Consider the following 23,840-nt stretch of genomic DNA (forward strand, 5'->3'; position numbering starts at 1 on the left):
GTGTGTGTGTGTGTGTGTGTGTGTGTGTGTACTATTCTGTGTTCAGAAAAAAATACTATTCCTCTAAACAATGGAAAATAGGTCTCTTTATATAAGTACTTCTTGAGTTTCTTGCAAGCCTTGGGGATGCTTTTCCAAGCCAGGCATTGGACGTGGCCATTCAATCACTACTGTAAAGAACATCCATTGGATTCTAGCACAAAACACCAATGGTCCAAGACCAAGCTCAGCTTCATCAAGACATGTAACAGATACAATCAGATTCAGAAACTGGTGTAGAAATACAAGCAAGGGTTTCTTTAACACCAGCCTTTTGAAGAAGCTATTTCTTAAAAACGGAGAAAGAAATGAAGAAAAATGCATCTACTCTTGGGTAAAATTCATGCTTAAGCAGAATAAAAATCAAGTTGGCTAGAAGTCCCAGTACACTGTGAACTGGCTGGGTCACAGCTGGAACACTGAAATATATTTTGGAGTGACAGCCAATGAACAATACCATTAACTCGGGGACATTGGAAGAAGGCGACTACAACTGGAAAGACTATAGAAATCCTAACAAGAGAAAGGATTCTGTTAAAGAAACAAGTCCCACAGACAAGCACTTCGGAATGTTAAATGGGCAACTATTAAGTAGATCACCTGACTGCTACCTGGAGAAAGACGTGACTAGAGAGTGACCAAGTGTCCTATGAGAACTGAGCATCATCGGGGAAAGAGGGAAAACACAAGGTGACCTTACAAGGGAGAACCTTGGTGATCCAGAACTAGATAGGGAATCTAGGAAAGAGTTAGGTTTTCTCAGGGGAGAGTCGAGACTGGAGAGCCATTGGCCAAACAAACTCTTACAAAGGTCTTCATCTGTACATCTCATGAGTGTGTGTGCACGTGTGTGTATGTGTGTGTGTGTGTGTGTGTGTGTGTGTGTGCATGTGTACATGCCTTCAGTTCTGATTCAAATGTCAACTTGCTTTCTGTGAGAAGGATGTAGAAGGAGAAGAGGCACTTCTTACACAATAGAACCAGACACCCCTACTGAATATGGACATAAACCACACAAAATGACTACTCTCTATATCAGGAAATTGGGATTCCTTATATAACATTCCAGTGGCCTGCCAAAGTACTTCAGTAGCTAAGAAAGGGACTGTATATAAACTTTACTGATATGAAACTCTTCATCCAAAATATGGGCACTGAAAACAATAGAACACTCATCCATCCATCCATCCATCCATCCATCCATCCATCTCTCTGTGTGTGGAGGGATGCTCTTCCCACCACTCATGTGTGAAAGCCAGAGGACAACCTCTGGTAGCTGGTTCTCCCCTTCTGCCTTTATGTGGGTTTGGGGGGTTGATCACTGGTCAGCAGGCGTGGTGGCAAGCACCTTTTTGTCTGCTGAGCCATCTCACAACCTCCAAAGCAAATTATTTGTAGAATATCCAAAGGGGTTTTGAATAAACAAAACTACTTCCAAACCAAATTAAAATATGAGCTGACATGAAAAGCTGAAGCAAAATGAGAGTTATATAAACATGTATGAACCCGACAAGAAATAGAAGTTTGCCTTTCACAAGGCTAATCCAGAACAGATATTTCAGTGAGGCAATCTGACACGCCAAAGCCTTCAACTACTTTTCTTGATCCGAATCACCCACCAGGCACAGACAACAAGAAAAGAAGGATAATAGATACACAACACAGAGTGGTTTCCATCTCTTTCAATTGTTCCCACGCGTGGCTTACCAAATCAAACAAACAGCAGCTTAAATGTGAATTTAAACTCACAAGGAGAACATGCAGCAAGGTTGTTTCTTAAGAGGAGATGGGGGCTCAAGGGGGAGATGAGTTTACACAATGATTGAAACTGTATATTGCTGTGAAATCTTTTCATAACACTAAGGGATTAAAGGGAAATTTTGGCTGCCATGTGCAATCTAGATAAAAGAGGGAATAAGGCCTAGGCGACAAACTGGAGGAGTCAACATTTGATATAAACAGATGCCCAGGGAAATCCCACACCTCAAATGAAAACTCCCCTCTGCTTAGCTGCCCACAGTAGAAGATTAACTTTAAGTCACGTGACCAGCTAACCACTGCAACCTATTCCTAGTCATGAGGTCGAGGTAACAAGTATTATAAATGTTTGAGCATGAAAAATAATGAGGTTTTATTGATAGACTGAGCTAATGCCAATCTTCATATTCTGAGTTCATAGAGTAATCACAGGTAGCTATGAAATAACATGAACGTTAGAGACTGACCTATTTAAATTCTAGGTTTATTTATTAACATTAAGACCTACAGAAAGAAACTGACATAAAATCATTCTCAAGGGTAATTGTGTTTTAAACAACGTGATCATCATAATGATGATGATGTTCATTCTGCTTGTTTATAGGATAAATAGAATAATAGAGCATTTTGCTAATGTTAAATTTAGATTTTTGTTAGATACTCCAAAATCTGACAACACTATATTTAAAGAGCTTCAGAAATGACAAGTCATCTGATTGGGAAAAACAATCGGCTGATCTTCTCCTAAGCAGCCGCCTACTCTACACAATTTTAGCTCAAATATAGGAAGTGTGTGTGTGTGTGTGTGTGTGCACGCCCGCACACCAAAAGTAATTTACAATTGCATGGCTTGAATAAATTTCTCCTCATTTACTTCTGTGCAGCGAGGCTGGAATTAAAGTGAGTAATTTCTGAACACTGGCCTTTCTGATGTGGTGGGAAATATATTAGTATGTAGACAGTGCTCAGAGCTGTCTGGACCTATGCAGCCAATATGAACATGCCTTCCTGAATGCTAATGGTACTTTATATGTTACTCAAACCAGGCAACCGATTAAGCTTTTAATCATACACGTGTCCTCTTCAGAAACAGACTTGTGTTTGTCTTCTCATATTTTGGGGTTTTTTTTCCCACCTTTTTGGGTTTATTTACTCAACTGACTTGCTTCTTTCCACATAGGAGATGGAGAATATATGCTCTTCAAAAAATTTCTGCTCCCCACTCAGCCCAAATCAACCTGACCCCGAACTCACTCCAACAGTGTGCTTCAGCACACAGTGTAAAATCCATGTTTTATTAGAATTAAATTAGATCATCCCTACACAAATTCAGGACTGCCCATGCACAGATATGAGGCTATCTACCTCTTTGATTTGGCTATGTTGCTGGCATCAAGCCCTTACAAACCATAAACTACTACTGCTATTGTTGGGCCAATTCTAAGCTATGAATCGAAGTCTACCTGCCATGTATATATAACTTCATTTGTCCAATTGATGAAATTAGGACAGCAAAACCTGTTCAATCCAGGTTGAACAAGTAGTTTTTGTCTTAACTTTCATAATCATAATTATCTTTTCAACCCTTCTGCTGTTTCTCCTTTCTCCATGATTCCTACCTTCAAACACAGAGTTGAAGCATAAGAAATTAAAAAAAAAAAAATCTTTATTTTTTTCTGAGCATTTAGCAAATTCCATGACTCTAGCTCTAGGTTAAGTACAAAATATTTGACCCTCAGTTTTTCTTTCCATTTTTTTTTCCAATTTGTTTCTAGATAGGATCATGCTATATAGCTCAGCTAGCCTCAAACATGTGGTGGTCTTGCTATCTCAGCCTTCCAAGTCTGGGGTTATTGGTATGTACCAGGTTTGACTCTTAGGTTTTCAATCTACAAAATTAGCCATCACACACCAACTGCACAACTGTTTTTTACTATATGTTGGAATATTGTTCTCTCTCTCTCTCTCTCTCTCTCTCTCTCTCTCTCTCTTTCTTTCTTTCTTTCTTTCTTTCTTTTTCTTTTTTTCTTCAGGGTGCAGATCTGAGTTTATTGCTTAGGACATAAGCTTATATCCAGTGTTTGAGCCAATCCCAAGCTCCTAAACCTTCAGCCAATTGCATCTTGCCACAGTGTCACCTTGCTCCAATCAAAGCCCTGCCTAATGAGGTTACTCAGTAGAAGGTGGGGCATCATCAGCTATTAGGACAGGGAAGCAGCCACCACTCTGGCCTAGGTTCCTTATGCTAGGAACTCACAGGTGTTCCAGGACCCATCTTAGCTCTAATTCCAAGTACGGCAAATCAGGACTCCTGTGACTCTGTATAGTCCTGGTTGCGCTGGAACTTGATGCAAAGACCAGTTTGGCCTTGAACTCACAATCTGCCTGCCTCTGCCTCTGAGAGCTGGGATTAAAGATGTATGCTAACAATTACCCAACACTGTTGTTGTTTCTAAGTGACATTATGTCAAAAAAAAAATGTGTTTTAGGTGTTTTGGCTCTTGGTATTGTTATCTCTGAAATACCACCTGCTGTACAATGTGATCTGCACCCTCTTGTCTCACCCGTTAACGGATTTCCAAGTCAACAGATGTTGCAGACATGATCAATAACCAGAGAAAATGGTACAATTAATAGAGCCATGAGAACTAGGAAAATATCCCTAATTATTGCCATCAGAGTATTCAAACAGTTTGGTAACATTCAATTACATTCTCCTTAGAGCCATTTTGTTCTGCCTTGCCCGTGAGTGTGCCAACTTTCTAGTTATAGCTTACGAAATCCAAAGAGAGGAGGGGGATTGGCTTCCTCTGCTGTTGCTTTAGTTATCAAACCTGCCTCTTCACAAGTCTTCTCAGATGTGAGTGACTAAAACCTCTCAGAGAGGAGACCACTTTAAAGGTACCATGTTGATTAATGAATGATCATTTCTTTTCCCTATTTCCTTCAAAATGTATTTTCATCCTTGTGCTCAAAGAAGCAAATAGATTAAGACAAAGACTGTTGGGAGAGTAGAAGCTGCCTTCACTCGGAGGAGACATCTAACAGAGCCACGGAGGTGTCTCGAGTGTCATGTCATGCTTCAAACATGGCCGTGCTCAAGGAGGAAGAAAGCATAAGGTTGTCTGCTCCCAAAGATGACTGCAGTGTCTAAATCTGCTATAATGTTGGAGGACCTTAATAGAATGGTTAGCTAAAAATTCTTATTATAAAACATAGTTATATGTGTTGACCCTTGGTTTGAAAAATAGTTCAAACTCACTGCATTACACCCCATAAATTTAGGAAATAGTTGAGCTTTATAATGAAGTTGGCATTTCAATTGCATTAGACATCAATCGACACTAAAATATCATTTGTTTTATATTAAGAAGACCGAATCTCATGTTCTGTGAGTATTACAGTGCCTGCCACTAATTCCTTCTTCTTTCTTCCTTCCCAGCCCCATCCAACTTCTTACAGCTTTCTCTTTGGGTCCCATTTCTTCATTTCAAACATTGTTAGAATCATAAACTCCCAAGGTCATTTCTATCTGATATGACAACCTCTGACTACAATCAAAATTGCTTCCATTCATCATATATCACGTGTTACAGTAAATTCATAACTATAGGGTCTTCATAATTTCCTGTCCTATAGTGTCCTATCGCTATTGGCATGGATTCTATTACTAAAGACACCTTACTTACCCTGGCTTCTTCTGTATCTTGACATTTTGGGGTTTATTCTTTCGGTTCAGCTCATTCCCATTCTTGAACCATTTGAATCTGAGCGAGGAGTACTCAGAACTGGTTTCACACCGAAGCACAAGCTTGGAGCCTGCAGCTGACTCCTGGCTTTTCATCTCTTTCAATCTGGGAGGCAATGCTAGAAAAAGAAAGGGAGAAGAAAAAGAAACTGTGATCACCAGGTCTTTCAAAAGGAAAGGAATGAGTGCTGAGTGAGCTTGATCAGGTCCCATTACCAGGCGCCCCTCCCTCCCCCCCTCTTCCTCTCTCTCTTTCTCTCTCTCCATATGTGTGTGTGTGTGTGTGTATGTATGTATATATCAACCCATAAATATATATATATATATATATATATATGAAAGAAAAATGGGTACTGGATGATGGTGGGAAAAACGCATGACAAAAGGACTCTTTAAGTATAGTCATGAATATATGAATATAGTCATAGTATATGAATTTAAATGAGTGTACTAAAATGGATCCCAAAAATTAGAAGAAAAGTAAAATATCCAAATTAAAAAAAACAAAAAACAAAAATAAAAACAAAACAAAACAACTCAGCTCAAAAAGAGGCAGGTATGGAACCTGGATGAAAGACTCACTCCTAAAATCATGTTCTTAGTAGCCACTTCCTTGACTTAACAAAACCAGTGCTACAAGAGGCACCAGGCCAGACTTTGTCTTCAGAGCACCTTCATGGCCGCATATCACACATTAACCTAACTCTGTTGGAAGGCATTGGGAGTATCATATCTATTATTCAGTAAATGATTTTTATAAATTACTGACTTGAAAGTAAACATGAAGTCAACTCTATATTTTTCCCTCTTAGAAAACATCTATAGAAACTAGCATCGGGCTCATCTCACTAGGCATCACAGGTATCCCCGCCAAAGCTGCTCTCTGCAAGATGTGCAGTCTTTCATTAACATCACTCCTGATTGGGCCTGTGGTGGCTATACCAGAGATAATGACTGGCCACTCCCAAGGGCCACCTCCACCACAACCTCCTGGGCACTGCGCGCACTTAGCATTTCCAAATCTTTAGAACAGAAGCTGTGCATAGCATAATTATGCTTTCAGCTTTGCATGATACTTTCCATTACCCTGCAAAGTGGACATGGAACTTTGCTTTATACAAAGCCCCCTATGAGCTAGAATATGTATAGATGAAAACCGTATGGTGATGATTAGTAATAAAGCCTAATAAATACGAAGATGGGTATACTTGAGCTTTTATGATAACATTTTTTTAATCAAAGAAGAAAAAGATGGCCTTTTACCTACTACACCCACAAACTTATTTAATGATCAACCACCCCTGAACCCGAGACCTCAATAGCTCATAGTTTCCACTGCCAATGACAAAGCCTACTTCCCTACTCAGTTCAGGAATGAGCTGGAAATCCCAGAAAACAAACCAAGTAAATGGGGTTCTGCCTCACTGACCCAGGGCATACTCCCTGGGTAAAGACTGAGAGTCCAGGGATGCAATCAAGGTCGCCTTACATTAGAAGCGGAAAGTGGATACCTTGTCTACGCAGGTTATTTGTTTTTCTACAACTCGGCCCTCATGAGGCAAACCCCCAAACTGTCAGAAGTTGAGCCCAGGAATTAGAGCCTAAAACCTTTGAATTCTGCAATTTCTTAGCAGTCCCCCCTTTAGGTGCATACCCCCCTCATTTATTTGGTGGCTCATAAAGCAACAGGAACATACTGGGGCAGACACAGGAGCAGGTTAGGAAACTGACCAAGCTGCTCCCAGCTTTCAGTACTTGAAGACTACTACCTCTGTCTTGTTTTGTGTTTTTCCCACCAACCAGTACCCGTTTTTCTTCCTTCTTTTCTTTTTTCTTTTTCCTTTTCTTTTTCTGACAGCTTCAAAGTTAGACTTGCTTTCTGAACAAATTCCACAGAGCTTCGACTTTTGAGATACGGTTCTCGGTGCTGCCTTGGAAGTTTTTAAAAAAAAACAAAACACTAAATTCTAATATTTCTGACAAGCCCCTGGGTTTGTCTCCATTAGCTTCTTAAGGTCATTTCTAATTGTCTGACTCAGCTCAAAGGTTTCAAAGAAAGCAACAGGAGAGAGAGCTAAGTGGCATCAAAGAAAGGAGTTTGTATACATTAAGAAGAATAACTTGTTGCATGTATGTATCTAAAAGGAGGACTGTATGGTATGCAGCTGGATTTTAAATTAAAGTTGAAACTCTACCAAAATTCTCAAGGTCTGATCCCTTACTTTAATAAACAATATGCCCTGAGTAGTTAGATATACTTAAAGTCTATCTAACAAGTCTGAGTCCCATCTTCTAACCACTCCAGGTATTTGCTCATTGAATCAGAACACAAGTCTGAACCCAAACTAACAGACTGTTGTCTCATTTGCATAAGTATTTTCTCATGGAGTAAGCATCAATTTTCCCCCTCCCTTCCCCTTATTTTTTTCTCTCCCATCTCTTTTCCCCTCACCTTCTCTCATTTCTTTCTTTCTTATTTCTTCACAGTCTGCACATCAAACACACACACATACATACATACATACACACACACACACACACACACAAACACACACACATGCACACTCATGCAAAAACTGATCTATTCAACAAGAACTAATCTATAAACTTATTTTAAGCCTTAAAAAAAAAAAAAGCCAATGTTGTGAACAGCTAAAGAAGACTACGAAGCCAAGCTAGATTCAAAGGAGACTAAACATGAATAATCAAAGAAAAGTGGAGCTACTGTATGAAGCCCACTTGGAAGAGTAGCTATCACTAGAACTATTATGGAAACCCAAGTAAAAATAATGTACAAGGGTTGGGTTTCTCTGGTGGAATCACTGCACTGTGGTCATGTAAAAGAAGCTTGTTCTTAGAAGGCATCTGCTGACGTCTTAGAGGAAAAGCCTTCAAGGAAACTTGAGATGGTTTAATGAATCAGAAGTACATGCAAATGCATATACTTATTACAAAAGAATGTATGTACAGAAAGGAGAAAAAGAAACCTTAGTTTTCTCTTTGCTCTTGGGCCTTGCTTATCTGGTCTTCTTGACGTTAAATAAAAGGTCCAACTTTTGGTAAGTAGGAATTTCTTTTGCCCTGAAGTGCTAAGGATGAATCCAGGTCACATACGTAACTAGTGACTATGCTACCACTGAGCTACATGCGCAGCAGTTGACACCTTAAGTACCTTTTCCTTTTCCCTTTCCCTTTTGAGACAAGATCTTCTTATACAGCCCAGGCTGACATGGGCCTGACACTCCCCTTCCACTCGGGTTACAGGCACATTTACCTTATGCTACTGGTTCACCCCTCATTTAATAATTTAGGGAAAGTTGCAATCGTGACGAGAAATTGTGCAAGACCCATCCTTGATGCCATTTAATTATGAATAGTGTTACACTGAAATTCTTATGTGGGTTAATGTCATAACCTTGACTTTGGAGGCTAATCTCATTAGGTCTATATCTTGCCTGAACTTACAAAATAGCCCCTAGGGTCATCCATCCTTTCCCTTATGAGAAGGCACACAATGCACAGAAGCAAATAAATGCCTTTATACATAAGGTCTTAAATATGTCTGCTCCCCCGGCTGACCCGGATGTATAAACGTGTATCCATGAGGATACTGTTTGCAACTACTTTCAGGTTCTCTCTATGTGTCAAGCCATTACAAATCCCACAGAAGATGATATTCCTATCTGCTCTCTCATTTTGCATCCCTAAGTATTCTATTTGTCCTGTGCGTGTTCTCCATGGCATGGATGACCTTTAAAACACAAGGACCTATCAGGGGTCAGTTCTTAAGAAACTGAACACAGTCATCCACAGTATGAATGGAGATTCAAAAATCATGGTCCCCAGTGGAGCATGGAGCTGCATCTTTGACCCATGAGTACTCTGTTGCTAATGGTAACAACTAGAGAAAGCAGCAATGCCCTTACTCACAACCGGAAGAGCCCAAATTCCAGTACATAGAGGACATCAAGACAATATAAGTCCTTCCTTGTGATTTTAGATTAACAGCCTTGAATGTTCCTTAGCCCTTTTACAGAACTTCAAAGCAATATTTGAGCCCAGATGTTTTGTGTGATTTCTCATTCATCCAGAGACAATTTTCAATGGAGTAATTTTTTTTTTCAGGAATTGTTAAAATAGTTCATTGTAAGTGGATGATATTTAAATGTGCCTCTCAGACACGTGCTTTGTTCAAATGTTAAAATCCTGTTTATCCTATTTTTTAAAAAAATACATTAGGGCTGGAGATATGGCTTAGTAATTAGGAGCAATTGTTGTTCTTGCCCAGGACCTGGTTTAGGTTTTAGCATCTATATGGTGGCTCAAAACTATCTGTACGTAACTCCACTTCCAGGAAATCTGGTGCCTTCTGACACCTGAGAGAAGTGTATATACACTGTGTGCATACATATACGTAGGTAAGACACTCAGCTTCATAAAGTAAAAATAAATCTAAAATGTAATCTTAAACTCTAAATTACTTCACTAACTACTTTCGAACAAGAATAAACTATAAGCCCAGGGCTGATTGAAAAAATTTAAAGTCAACATCATCTTTAACTAAATATTTGAATGTTGAAACTGAAAAATAAAAATCTTGCTTTTCAGTTCTAAGAGTAAATGGCCTGTAAATTTAAAGGTAATTGAAGGCAAACTCAATGTCAAGTTAATGTTTTAAATTTGGGTGTCCAGAGCATCTTAGGCATGATATATTTGGGTCTGGTCTACCACAGCTCATAATTTTGCTTTGTAAGTGTTTCTAAGAAGGTAATAGCTCCACACTCTACAATGATCTAATGACAGAGCTGGTTTAAAACAGACTCTTCCTAAATTTATTTCTTCCTAAACTTGATTAACATTACAGGAACATATCCACACCCTTACAAATGCATTGACAGAGGCAAAGAGTCGAGCAAAAAGAAAAAGTTCTAAAAGATTACAAACTTTTAATTCAGTGTAAGCAGGTATGCTGAGAGCATTTTAAAGTCCCCTACTACATTTCTGTTTTCTATAATTGATATGTCACCCACAATACTTAAGTTTTCCTCTGCATCATAGCAAAACATAAGGCAATATGATTATCCATTGCAATAATTTAATTGGTAATCAAATATTTGTGGTAGAGGCAAAAGTGAACAAGCAAAATAGAAAGAGAATCATTCATCTAAGACTGGTTCTCAGTCTTCCTAATGCTGAAACCCTTTCAGTCATACAGCAATACAATTATTTTTGTTGCTACTTCATAACTGTAGTTTTGCTTCTGTTATGAATCACACTGTAATTGTGTTTTCCAATGATCTTAAGTGACTCCTGTGAAAGGGTCATTAGACCACCCTCCCCCACCAATCAGTGGGAGCTTGTGACCCACTGATTGAGAACCACCAATCTAAGGGAGCCTGTTTTAGGATTTCCTCGGTTCTTCTCAGATCTGCTCACTGCTGCTATTCTAGTAGTGCTCTGTGTTGTTAAGGACAGGAGAAGTATAACATGTAGATGTGAGATACACCTCTACACGTGACTATATATGCTCTTTCTTCTATTCCATGAAAGATGTGTCAAGAATTAACTTGTATCATTGTGTTCTGTGTTCTTGCAATTGATCTGAAGAGCTCTCCATACTGAACAAATTATATGGGAAATCTGAAAGATATCAAATAGCAATCGTCTTTCAGTTGTAGTCCCAAGAAAGTTGTCCCTACATAAAATATTTACAAAGCCTGCCCCCATACAGGTGTGTGCGTGTGCGTGTGCGTGTGTGTGTGTGTGTGTTTGTGTGTGTGTGTGTGTTTGATTGGAACTGTATCTGATTCCCAAATGTCTTATCTGAAAGAGAAGGTGTCAGGGCCCTAGCTGTTACATGGGTTGGCTGAAAACCTAAGCCTGGAAATTGGAGAAATGAATAGTCAATACAACACCCACCACACAAGAATGGAAGCATTAAGTTGGGACCACCCAAATAAAAGCCAGGCACAGGCATAGTAGTGCATGCCTCTAATCCCAGTGCCTGAGAGGTGGAGACGTTGACTATGTGACCAGCTAGACAAGACAAACTGGGGATCTTCCTGTTCACTGAGACCCTGCTTTAAACCACAGAATAGAAAGAGATTGTGGAAGACAATAGATATCCACCTAGGGTTGGTCTACACATGTGGGATTAAGGCCCTCTTTGGCAAGATTTTGTGAGATGACACTGTCATATACAACACTATTAAAATGTAAAGTCAAGTGGGAGATTATGAATTGTACTGTTTTGACTCTACATTCATTGTGTTCTTCTGAACTTCCCATATGTGGCTATCACTATTAGAGTGTGTTGACCTGTGTCAGCTAAGACCTTTGTCCTATGCCTTTCAAATGTAACTCAGCATCTCTCAGAGTCTGCTCACTGTATCCAAGCCATCTTCCATGCTACAGGGGCACCTACCTGTCACTCCCATCCCTCTGCCTTCAGGTCACTGATGCTCCATTCCATCAGCTGAGTCCTCTCTACGTGGCTTGTATCTATTCCTGCCTCCTGAAATGAACTGTGCTCTCAAATACCTCTGAATGTATCATTTGCATCCAACTCCATCTCCTCTGAGCAGTCCTGGTTTAGACATCACACAAGGTGGATGCTCGCCATTTCCACCTGCTGGTGAGGAGATGGCAGCTTGATCTTGCATATGTGCAGCTTCTGATGATGACTACTGAACTTGGTACAATTTTCTCCATGAAGCCACATGTGCCAGGCTTGAAGGAGATGGAAAAGGAGGGGAAGGGGACAGTAGACTGAGAATCAGGAAAGGTCATTATCAGTTTCACTTCCTAGCAGCTACTATAATTTTTAAATTATTATAATGAATTATAAAAGTCGAATCACATCTACAAGAGATTTATAACACTGGTTGTTTCTCCGTGGGGAAAAAATGCATGCCAATTTACAAATAAGAGCAATTTTTCATACTTAAAATTGGTGTTATTATGCTTGTTGCAATTAGCCAGCCTTCTCTTCTCTACAGCTTGAAGCCATGAGCCTCCTGCGTTGCCAACCCGGGATTATAGGCATGTACCAAACAACTCACCTCACAACTAGAACTGCTTAAAACACTCAGTAGTTCACCTAGAGTAAATGCATGAAGATATCATTACAGCATTCCTCAAAGCAACTTCAAAGCACAAGAAATGGTGTTAAATAAGTTCCTCTTTGTACTTTCAACAATAAATCCCCTTAGAATGGTAATAGCTTATTGAACATCTGTTAGGTGCCAGGCTCAGGTCTAAGCTTTATACTCATTGCCTCTTGTTACATAACAAATCTCAGGGCTGGAGTGTTACTATCCTTCTACCAAATTGGAGATGAAGAAACGGCAACAGAGAAAAAGAGTAACTTGCCTGTCATCATACAGCTGGCATCCTGAAGCCCCATCCCACCCACTCCCCGAACTGAACATACAAACGGGACCCTAGAGCCCTTGCTTTTAATGACCAAGCAAGAAAATAGTTCTTTGCAAAACTTCATATTTTATGGTTAAAAAAAAAAATGTCCTCAAGATTGAATTAAAGGATTTAATGATATTTTTTTCCCCAAGAATTCTGGGCTATAACAGGTGATAGATCATTTCTGTATTCACTTCAAACACAAAAGAGACCTGGGAGGAAGGGAGATCGGCACAATTCCTGCATTTTCTCAGCAACCTTGATGATTTATGGGAAAATAAAAGAAAGTAGAATACTTGAACTCGCTATGATAAAAATGAAAAAATGCTTTAGACAGCGTGGTTGCCCATCTGTCATACATACCTCATGCCACAAGGGCCAAAGAGCTCTCTCTTCTGCTGTGCTCACTGAAATGCGAGAACCCCTCGGTGAGGACGCAGGAACAAAAGGGTCCTAACAGATCAATGTCATGCTGCCAAGGTGTAAAGGCTACACTCCATGACAACACGCTGGATGAAGTCCTGGCCAGGCTGCCAACAGCTTGGGATGAGTGTTCAACAGGCCTGGCTAATTAGGGCTGTGGCCACAGCTGTCCCCAATTAGAGCCCCTCTGGCTCGGCTCGATGAAGACATCTCAGGCTTCTGAGCAGGCAGCCTACTTGGGATGCGTGCACCAGGGATGAGTTTTACCTAAGGGTGCCTAGCAAAGGTCTCTGCTGATGTAAGCTTTAAAACTTTAACTGTTCTGTGGTCAAGGCAAGAGTTTCTTCTTTATTTGTTATAGACCTGTGACATAACCTTAAAAAAATATGACAGCAGTTGTAGTTAGCTATTGTCCTATTTAGGCTTTTTTTCTTTTCTTGTAATTACTGTTTCTCCTCCTCCTCCTCCTCTTCTTCTCCTCCTCCTCCTCTTCCTCCTCCTCTTCCTCTCCTCCTCCTCCTCCTCTATCTCTTCCTCCTCTCTCTCCTCCTCCTCTTTCCCCCTCCTCCTTTTCCCCTTCTTCCTCCCACTACTCCGTCCCCCTTTTCTCTTTCAGGAAGTTCTGATGCACTTCTTACTTGAAAGCAGGATAAGCATGACTTCAACATGCTAAGATTTATCTCCTTTATATTCATTCCAGTACATTACTGGGATTTGGGGGTGCTGATTTTTAACCATTTTAGCCAATTTTTTGTTGTTGTTGTTGTTGTTCAAATCGAATGACATTTAGTAACTGATGTCACTAAAATATTCCTTTTTACACTTGAAAGGGGGAGGCTTTCTATGCACTTTCTGAGTGTTTAAAGATGTTTTGGCTCCCACCATTACCAATGATCCTCAGAGAGCTGAACAGAGAGGAACCTGACCATTTTACATCTACCTCCACGGCAAAGTCCAGAGGGACAAAGCTTCTTAAATAGAAATTCTTAAGGATGGGGGTTGAAGAGGTGTCAATTATTTAAAAAGCCACTAAAACAGACAAAAGGAACAACATCCAAAGATAGTGGGATCCTAAGGGACAAGAGTGGGAAGCAACTGGGGTCTTTACAGAACCAAGTCATTTTTTTATATATATATATATATATAGATTTGCAGAACACTGTAATTCATGGAAAACTTTTGGCGTTCTAAGCAAATAGTTTTAGAATAAAACGGGAAATGAAGTTTTGCATAACAAGTATAATTTGGAAAATGCTTATTCTGGAAGGCTATACGGGAAAGTGAATCAGGAAGCCTATGACAGGGGGTGGGGAGGTGGAAAAAAAATGACAATTACAGGCTTTGGGGCCAGCCAGGCAGACCCAGGTTTCAGTTCTTCATTTCCTACCGAACGCTCTGTGGCTGCACAGGTGCTTTACATGATGGACCCTTATGATGTTGATCTGCAAAGTGGGTTTACCGAACACAGGCTGAGGGCAAGGACCCAGAAGCTGTGTCCTGCCTGGAATGGGGTGCTTCCGGCACGCAGTTAGCACTGCTGAGAAGCCGGAGGGCCAGCGGAGTGCAAAGCTTGTCTGGTCAGTAAGAATCCCCACGTCCCATCCCTGGTATCCATGCACAAAGGAAATAGCAGATTTGTAGAGATTGACTAAACTGATGGAGAGAGCTGTTGGTCTGTGAATTCCCTCTAGGAGAATTTAAAATGTAGACTTCAGGTTTGGATGCTTAAAGCTGCAGTCTGAGAGGGCAACTTTCACCCCAAGTGGCCTGAGAGTACCCCGGTGTATGTTGCTATGATTAAGCCTACTGTTCACAGGGGAGTTTTCTAGATTATCTCACTTAAGTGCTAGAAGGTAGTGGGCTCTAACTCAGGTCTCCAGTTTGGCCAACAGGCCTGTTTCTTCTTTTGAGCACATAATAGGATTACGTAACATTAAAGGAACGCTGCCTTATCTTTGTAACCTGTCTGTAAATCTAAAATGATTCCCACCCCACCCTCCCTGCCGCCCAACTCATGATGACTAAGTTCAATTTTACAGGAAGCATCTCTGTCCTGTGTTCCCATAAAACCATTACTATTCCACTTAATTCAATGCTTGCTAGCTTTACAAGGATTTTTTTCCCCCAAGGAGACAAGAAGCTAACTCTTCTACCATATCTTTTATCCTTTGTAACTGGCACAGTAATGTCTTCCCGGTAGAAATAAGCAATGTTGCACTGTATCTAACAAGCTACATAGTTTCCTTCTAATTCACAGAATGTATAAAAAAAATATAAAGCCCACATACTGGATTTATCGGATCTGTCCCTACCTTTACTATGCATGTCATATTAACACTATATACTCTGTTATTAGCAAAAGACACTAGAATCTTCTGTGATGAGCTATAAGGCTGTCTTCTGGCCTTTGCCTAGTATCCATATCCTAGCTCATTCACTTAAATAACTTCAGTTGCTTTGACATTTTATGATTTCCAATCACCATGCACATGCTATTGTGCATTCCCCTGGAGCTACCACTACTTTAAGTCCTGGATATATAGACATAAATAAGACTAACACGATCCCTAGCATCCTGCAACTTACATCCTGGTTATGGAGAGACAGATAGAGAACCCACTCACTGATTCCACTGTAATCTGATTTATAAAATAAATCTTTCATCGGGACAGTCTGAGCACAAGGGAGAGTTTTATTTGGGGTGGCTGTGTTCATCCACATGTAGTCTTTTTTGTGTAGTCATCCACATTTTGTCATGTAGTTTTCTACTTAAATTGAACCTGAAAGTTGATAATTAAGTCAACATACAATCAACTAATGAATGCTAAGTTGTGAGATACTGATATACTGACGTAAAGTCACTTTCAAAGCCTACAGTGACAATGTTTTTTTAGCAAATTTTAGCAATCTGTGAAGCTTTCCAAACTAATAGAAGGTTTTTAAGTAACAGCCTTCTTGGAGCTGAGACAAAAGAAAAGACATTTCATTCCTGTGGCAGGCAGAATAAGGACTCCCAAAGATACTTAAATCCTAATCCCAATAGCCCAGGAAATGCCACCTTACATGCAAAGACTTGACCCTAGATCTTGGCCTAAAGATGAAGTTGTGTAAAGGAGACCAGAGAATTGTGATTAAGGTTAAGGACCTTAAGAAGGACAGATTATGCTGCACTCTGCAGGCAGGCTCCCATGTAACCACGTGAGCCTTAACGGAAGATAGGTTCTCCTCCTTATAGTAATAAAAACCTACAAGTCAAAGAAGAGGAGGCTCGGAGCCAAGGCATTCACTCATTCACACCATCTCAGGAAGCAAAGGCAAGACAGATGCTCAACGAGACCCTCCTGTCCCTGCTGCTACCTCATTGAACCCTCAGTGGATCTCATCTTTAGAACTCAGAGACAGCAATGTGTATTAACCCTTAAGATTAAAAAAAAATATATTTCAACAGCAAGTGAAAGCTACGACAGGTCTCCAAGTCAAGTGTGTTGATTTTTTTTTTTTTACATCAGCAACTATGAAATGTCTATCTTATTATTCTACGTAGGACTTTAGCTTATAAAAACAGATATGCCTGGATGCAGTTAAGCCACTAGCTATTCATCTCTTGACCTCCCTGGTATCTTACTCATGGTCCAGAAAAGAAACCCCAAAATGGCTATAGATGCTAAGGAACAGGCTGTCAACCCACTAAATGCTCAGAAAATGAAGGTTAGCCTGCACACACACCCCAGCAACCACTTCATTTCTTTCACCTCAGATTGTTGCCCAAGCTACTACGCCTCAAAGCCAGCCAGAAGAACCGATCCTTCTTCCTGCACATGGTGATCAGAACACAGCAGCAAAATCACAGGCATAACTTTTATACTGAAGCATGACTGTTGAATAAATATTAATATCCTAATGACAACAGGACACGGTTTTTTCTTTTTCTTTTTCTTTTTTTTTTTAAATCAAGAAAAGACTTCTGTCAACATTTCCTAGGCTTTGTAAAGGTTTGGGTTTCAAGAAACCAAGCCTGTATATTGGAAGGAATGGACTTTAACCAGTTATTTAAGTTAACAAAGCAAGATTTATTTTTACTAGTGACTATGCACTTTTCATAGCAATGATTGTCGCTTTTGAAAAAAAGAAAAATCACTTACAAACCAAGTTTTAGTAAGTAGGACAATTTAAACAAAATTCCCAAATGGAGGCTTCAGAAATATTACATTCAACTCTGGGCTGTGTCTAAATGAAATCGCTCACTAATTTGTGTTTAAACTCAATTTCTACAGAAAGTAATTTCTTGCATAACATTGGTATACCTCAAATATCTTATATAAAACAAGGGAACACTGTGAAACAGAACCAGAAGGGCTCAGCAATTCTAGGGAAGTATAAGCACCTCTATTTTTAATGAGGAAAATCCTCCTAAAATAATTCAGAAGCTGTAGAAATAAAAAGAGTTAACACAGCTCATCCAAACTTACAAGCAAACCCTGAGGACTGTACTTAAACAACTACAGGGCCAAAACTATGAACAACAATGCTTTGATCTAAGCATTCAAAAAGACTCAAGGGAGTGGCAACCATGATGATGGCAAAAATAGAGAAGAAAAATGTCTTGATGTTCTGTGAGCTTGCACTCCCCTCATACACAGGTTCCATGTGTAAGGCATGTTGTTCATATATTGAGGATGGAAAGCCATAGGGGACAACATACTCTGGCTAAAGAGGAAGATCTTATGGAAGCAGCTAATGGTCAGACAATTCTACTTCCCTTACTGCCCTACCAAATCTCCATTCAATCTTCATTTGAAGGCCACCCCATCACGTGCTTCCTTTATATTTATTCCCAGAGAACCAAGAATAACAATGCCTGCTGGGACCTTAGGCACACCAACATTGATCTACCCTTTGAGACCCTTTGTTAGAGTTGCTTGGTGCAAACATCAGCTGAGAAATGTAAAACATTATTTTCCCATGTATCCATGCTACATTTAAGTTCATTTTTATCACCACTGCTCACCCCATTCCAACACCTGACCCATTTCTAGCCCCAGCTCTTCCAGGAAGGGAACTTTGATAGGATTAGGCAATCCACAGGCCAACGTAACCACCCAACTACAAAGTAACCACAGAAGTGGGAAAGCCAGGAAAGCAGTTGGCCAGCTACACAGGCAAAGTGGCACTCACACGCAATGCAGCACACGTCACAGGAAAAGGGGAAGAACCCAGAAAAGGGCTATATGTCATGAGGTGGCAGTGCTCATCCTAGACACCCATGCCACGGGGAATGCCTAGCCGGAATGGACCCTGACAGAAGCTGACTGAAACATTCAGGGAAGGATCAAATGACGAACATATGCCTAGGCAGCAAGGGAGGGGATTTAGAATCTTCTATTAGCATTAGTCTGTTTGGCCTTGGGTGTGTTCTGGATTCACATCTGTTCCTGGGACATCTTTTTTCCCCTAATGGCAGAGGATTCCATTTCTTCAAGACAGAAACATCAATTGCTTTTCTCACTTTTTTTTTTTTTTGCACTCTGAACAAAGTTTGGGACCCAATGAATCCTGAAGTAGCTAGCAAACTTGTAGCATAAAAGATATTAAACAGAGATTACACAAATGAATTGCTGAACTTAGGGTACCTTGGGATATATATTTGAGTACATTTATCAAAAAGTCTTTTGGAAAACATGATAAAAACAAAACAAAAAACCTCTCCACCTTTTACTCTCACTGGCCTAGAAGGTGAGCTGATCGATCAGCGAACCCTGGAGACCTGCTGGTTCTACCTCCCCAGCCCCTCACTCCTAAGTGCACCCCTAGAACCAACTAAGGCTCACAGAACATAAAATTAGATATATAATCATGGGATATCTCCACCATTTGGAATCAGAATATTCACATCTATCTAATACAGAAAAATGTTGTTGCTGTTGTTGTTGCTGCTGTTGTTGTTGTTGCTAGAAGATCCATTTGGAAGATTTCCTCTTTTTTTTTCTCTTTTGAGAGATGGCTTAGTGGTTAAGAGCATTTGTTGCTGTTGCAGAGGACCTAGGTTCAATTCCTAGCATGCGCATGGCACCTCAGAACCAACTGTAACTCTGGTTCCAGGGGATCTGATGCCCTCTTGTGGCCTCTGCAGGCACCAGACATTCATGTGACTGGGGAAAACACCTATACATAGAGGAGGATAAAAAGAAGTAAATCTTTGTTTTAAATCTCCACTTCTGTTTAAATTTGATAAGGTATGGCTTCATGCTCCTAATGGTTGACAATGATTTTCAATAGTAATAAAGAAATCCTGGATCAAAATATCAATATAAATTGGAATAAGGCACTTCAGTTCAGCAGGAACTATGCTGGTCTTAGACATGTAAGCCTATATAGTTTTTCTAGAAAGGAGGTTTGGGTACAATGAAGGGAATCCATACAATGAAAATATCATATTACATAATAGATTTTTATGATATATACTATGATACTATCCTGTGCTGTCTCGACTCTATTTCTTGTTTATGTTGTGTAGAAGACACTACAAATAATTTGTACCTGTGATGACTCTATACCTGTAAGAACTCTGAAATCATTTATCTGTTATAAAACTGTGCTGGATTTTTATGATGAGCACTACTAAGTAGCTTTCCAATCGAAAATGAAACGTTGAGGAATTTGACTCTAGAAAGACTCAAGGAGTGGACCACTTACGTTGCTCTTCTAAAATATGTTGCAATTTTTTTTTTTTGAAAAGGGGAAGTGAGATTAATAAAAGTAGATTAGGGTAAAACACTTGAGGAAAGAGGGGACATGTAAAATCTTAGATGCACTCAGATTAAGAACGCAAGAAAATGGAAGATAAATGGAGCATCAAAAGCTGCTTAGCAATGAGCCTCTTAAAACACCAACATAGAGTTAGAATCAGAGTTTAAAAACTGGACTCCAAGTCTGACCATGACTCTAGGTGCAGATGAACAATTTGAGGGCATATACATTGGGGTTTGTTGTAATAGTTTTCTTTATCACCTCAAGGAACTTTTACTCAGTTTTATTTGAATTGTCAATCATTCAACTGACTCCCATCAGCAACCCTAAAGAAAGATTGGATTGAGCTTTGAAATGGAACAAAGTTAAAAAAAAAATCATAGCTCGTCAAAGAGTGGAGATGCCTACAATAATATAGCCTAGGAGAGAGAAGAGTGAAAGCAAATCTAGAGCCTGCTCCCTGTCTGGTGGTGTGGCATCAAAGGCGTCCATGAAGACTGGGCTGAGGGCAACGGCAGGCATGGAGAGGAACCTCAACCCGAAGAAGTCAAGGTCCAACACTAAGACCTGAAAGGGAGTACCTCTCTCCCTGCTGTCAAATGGTCGTGGCCCTAGATACAGAGCCCCATCTGAGGTGGAGAACTGGGGCAGAACATCTCTTTCATACATTATTTATAACTGAGCAAAATGAATCTATAAGCATCTCAAGCTGCCAAGGAGGTATGAACCTAAAACATTTCCAGTGAGTAAGGAATGCTAAATAGGGATTTAACACAGCCCAGCATCCGTTACGACTGGCTCGAGTGGAGATGAAATTGTTCTACCTTTTATAAGATAATATAAAACCTGTGTCATGTGTGCTCCTAACTTCAACCCTCTGAACTCACCTCCCCCAGAGTCTTTTCTAGGTCTTACTAAGCAGAACTGACATGAGTATGCAGGATTCTGCCCAGATCGTCACATGTAAATTGCTTTTTTCCTTTCACAGACAGTAAAGACTAAGATAAGTACTCCATAGAAGACTGGATCAAAGTAATTTTCTGGGCATAGTGAACACACACACCTATACCTACACTCTGCTGTACACCACTATTCATAGTAAATATTCACAGTGACATGACCTTAACATTGCCTACCTCAACAGTCCACAATCATCAATAATTCAGTGGCACTTTATCTTAAAGAAAAGTTTCCTTTCAAAACATGGATCGATATTCAGTTAACTCTTAACTGGGACATTTAATTAGCAATGAAACTGCATCAAAAATATGTTGGTTGAGTTTTAACATTTATTTAAAAAATGTTAACAATAGAGTGGAACCGATACATATTTAGAAATACTGGTTATGGGCTGGGGTGTAGTTCGGTTGGCAAAATGCTTGCCTAACAATCATGAAGTCCTGGGTTAGATCCCCAGCAGACAGATGAGGGGCATGGCTGTGCCTCCCTGTAACCCCTGCACTCAAGAGGTGGAAGCAGGAAGATGAGGAGCTCAAGTAGTGTGAGGCCAACCTGGGCTACACGAGACTCTCAAAAAAATAATGATCAAAAGAAAAGGAAATCTCATTTAAAAATTTTCCCTGATGAACTGAATGCAATTTAAGTAGAAAAAGAAATTAAAAATGGAAGGCAAGGCCTTCTCTCTTTTAAGTTTTGTATATAATAACCCCTTATAATTAATTAAATTAATACAGTATAGGTAAGAATCCTATCTATCCTATTCATTGTTTTTTCTTTAGCACATAGCAGATTTTGCCACTAATAATTATTTGTTAAATAAATGAAACCTCTACAAGAAACTAGGGACCTCTATAAGCCTGTCTTCCTGATGAATTATGAAAGAAGATCACAGGAAATAAATTCAAGGACTATACTGTCTGTGTGCAGGAAAAACAAACGAACAAACGAGTAATGATCAAGTTCGCAACATTTTTCTGACAAATACTGTGCTGGCTGGGTTTGTGTGTCACCTTGACACAAGCTGGAGTTATCACAGAGAAAAGAGCCTCCCTTGAGGGAACGCCTCCATGAGGTCCAGCTGTAAGGCATTTTCTCAATTAGTGACCAAGGGTGGGAGGGTCCATTGTGNGTGGTGCCATCCCTAGGCTGGTAGTCCTGGGTTCTATAAGAAAGTAAGTTGAGGGGAAAGCAAGCCAGTAAGTAACATTCCTCCATGGCCTCTGCATCAGCTCCTGCTTCCCAGCCTGCTTGAATTCTGGTCCTGACTTCCTTTGGTGATGGACAACAATGTGGAAATGTAAGCTGAATAAACCTTTGCCTCTCCAACTTGCTTCTAGGTCATGATGTTTGTGCAGGAATAGAAACCCTGACCAAGACAAATACCAACGACGTGCCTGCTGTACAGTCTTGCAAAAAAAAAAAAAAAAAAAAAATCCTCACAGTCAAGCAGCCAATTGGAAGATGAATCTACCAATGATGGTGGCCTGCACACCCCAATTACTCCTTTAACTGGAGCATTGGCAGTGAACATGTGCATGTGCCACTCAGAAGCATCCCTTCATGTTTGCCAATCCGTGTGCATCAATCAGGCTTCCACAGGGTACTGTAGGAGCCTCTTTGCCCCTTCTGTGTTACATGGCTCATGGATGGACTGTCATGGGTTTACCTTCTTTGTATTTTAATCCCCTGCACTAACTCCATTGTATACACTTTTCCCTTCACACATTTGCTGAGACTGTATCAGCCTAGCAGATGGCAGACAGCCCTTCTCCTAGGAGGCAAAGCTTTACACTGACTGGGATCCTGTTGAGTGTTGGGATCCCTGAAGAGCTTTTCAACCCCAGAAGAGATGGGCCACATCTCTTCAGTTCTCACACTAGGGCCTTTGGCTAGGCCAGGAGGCCATGTACTGCAAATCTTGTTTCCTGGAGATGGAAATGTTGCCAGTCATGGTACCACACTTGTGAATCCCTGGGACTTTCCACATTCAGAAAAAAATTAACAAAAATTATAACCAACAGACCATTAGTAATCTTCCAAAGAAACTATAAGTTTAAAACTATAAGACCACAAAAGTCTCAAAAAAAAAAAAAAAAGAAGGGGCTGATGTGAAGGTCTAAAGACAAATATTTCTATAATTTTTCCTCGAGACAGGATCTCACTCTGTAGTCCTGGAACTGGCTCTGTAGACCAGGTTGGCCTCAAATTCACAGAGATCCACCTGCCTCTGCCTCTTGAGTGCTCGGATTAAGGCGTGCACCACTATGGCCTATGGCTGGCTGGACTTCCACATCTTTAGGCCATAAACAGAATAAAAATTCCATTTGCTATATAATTTTTACAATGGGAGAGGCTAAGTGCTTCCAGCTCAAAGAACATCTCATGCAACAGCTTTGGGGAAAAACTCCAGCTGTCAGGACCCACATGAAGACCAAGCTGCATATCTGCTACATATGATTGGGGAAACCTAGGACTGGCCTGTGTATGTTCTTTGGCGGTTCTCTGAGAGCCCCAAGGGTCCAGCTTAGTAGACTCTGTTAGTCTTCCTGTGGAGTTCCTGTCCTTGGGGCCTACAATACTTTCCCTTATTCTTCCACAAGAATCCCCAAGCTCCTTCCACTGTTTAACTGATTCCCAGGAACAAAGTAGACACAACTGTAGCCAAGACTGTACCATTATATATTTTTTAAATTTATTTATTATTATTTTCTTTATTTACATTTCAAATGCTATCCCAAAAGTTCCCTAT

General features: G+C 40.2%; 1 protein-coding gene across 10 annotated transcripts in view; it reads right to left on the minus strand.

Moving 5' to 3' along the window:
- The window catches only part of Nrg1 (neuregulin 1), a 1,045,353-nt gene that overhangs the window by 141,949 nt on the left and 879,564 nt on the right, over positions 1 to 23,840 (minus strand). For all 10 annotated transcript variants that reach the window (XM_029531713.1, XM_021219946.2, XM_021219937.1 and 7 more), the window contains exon 2: positions 5,487 to 5,664. In XM_029531713.1, the coding sequence (XP_029387573.1) occupies positions 5,487 to 5,664 (178 nt within the window). The remainder of the gene's footprint in view (positions 1 to 5,486; positions 5,665 to 23,840) is intronic.

The sequence above is a fragment of the Mus pahari genome, chromosome 19, assembly GCF_900095145.1.
Source record: "Mus pahari chromosome 19, PAHARI_EIJ_v1.1, whole genome shotgun sequence".
Lineage (NCBI taxonomy): Eukaryota > Metazoa > Chordata > Mammalia > Rodentia > Muridae > Mus > Mus pahari.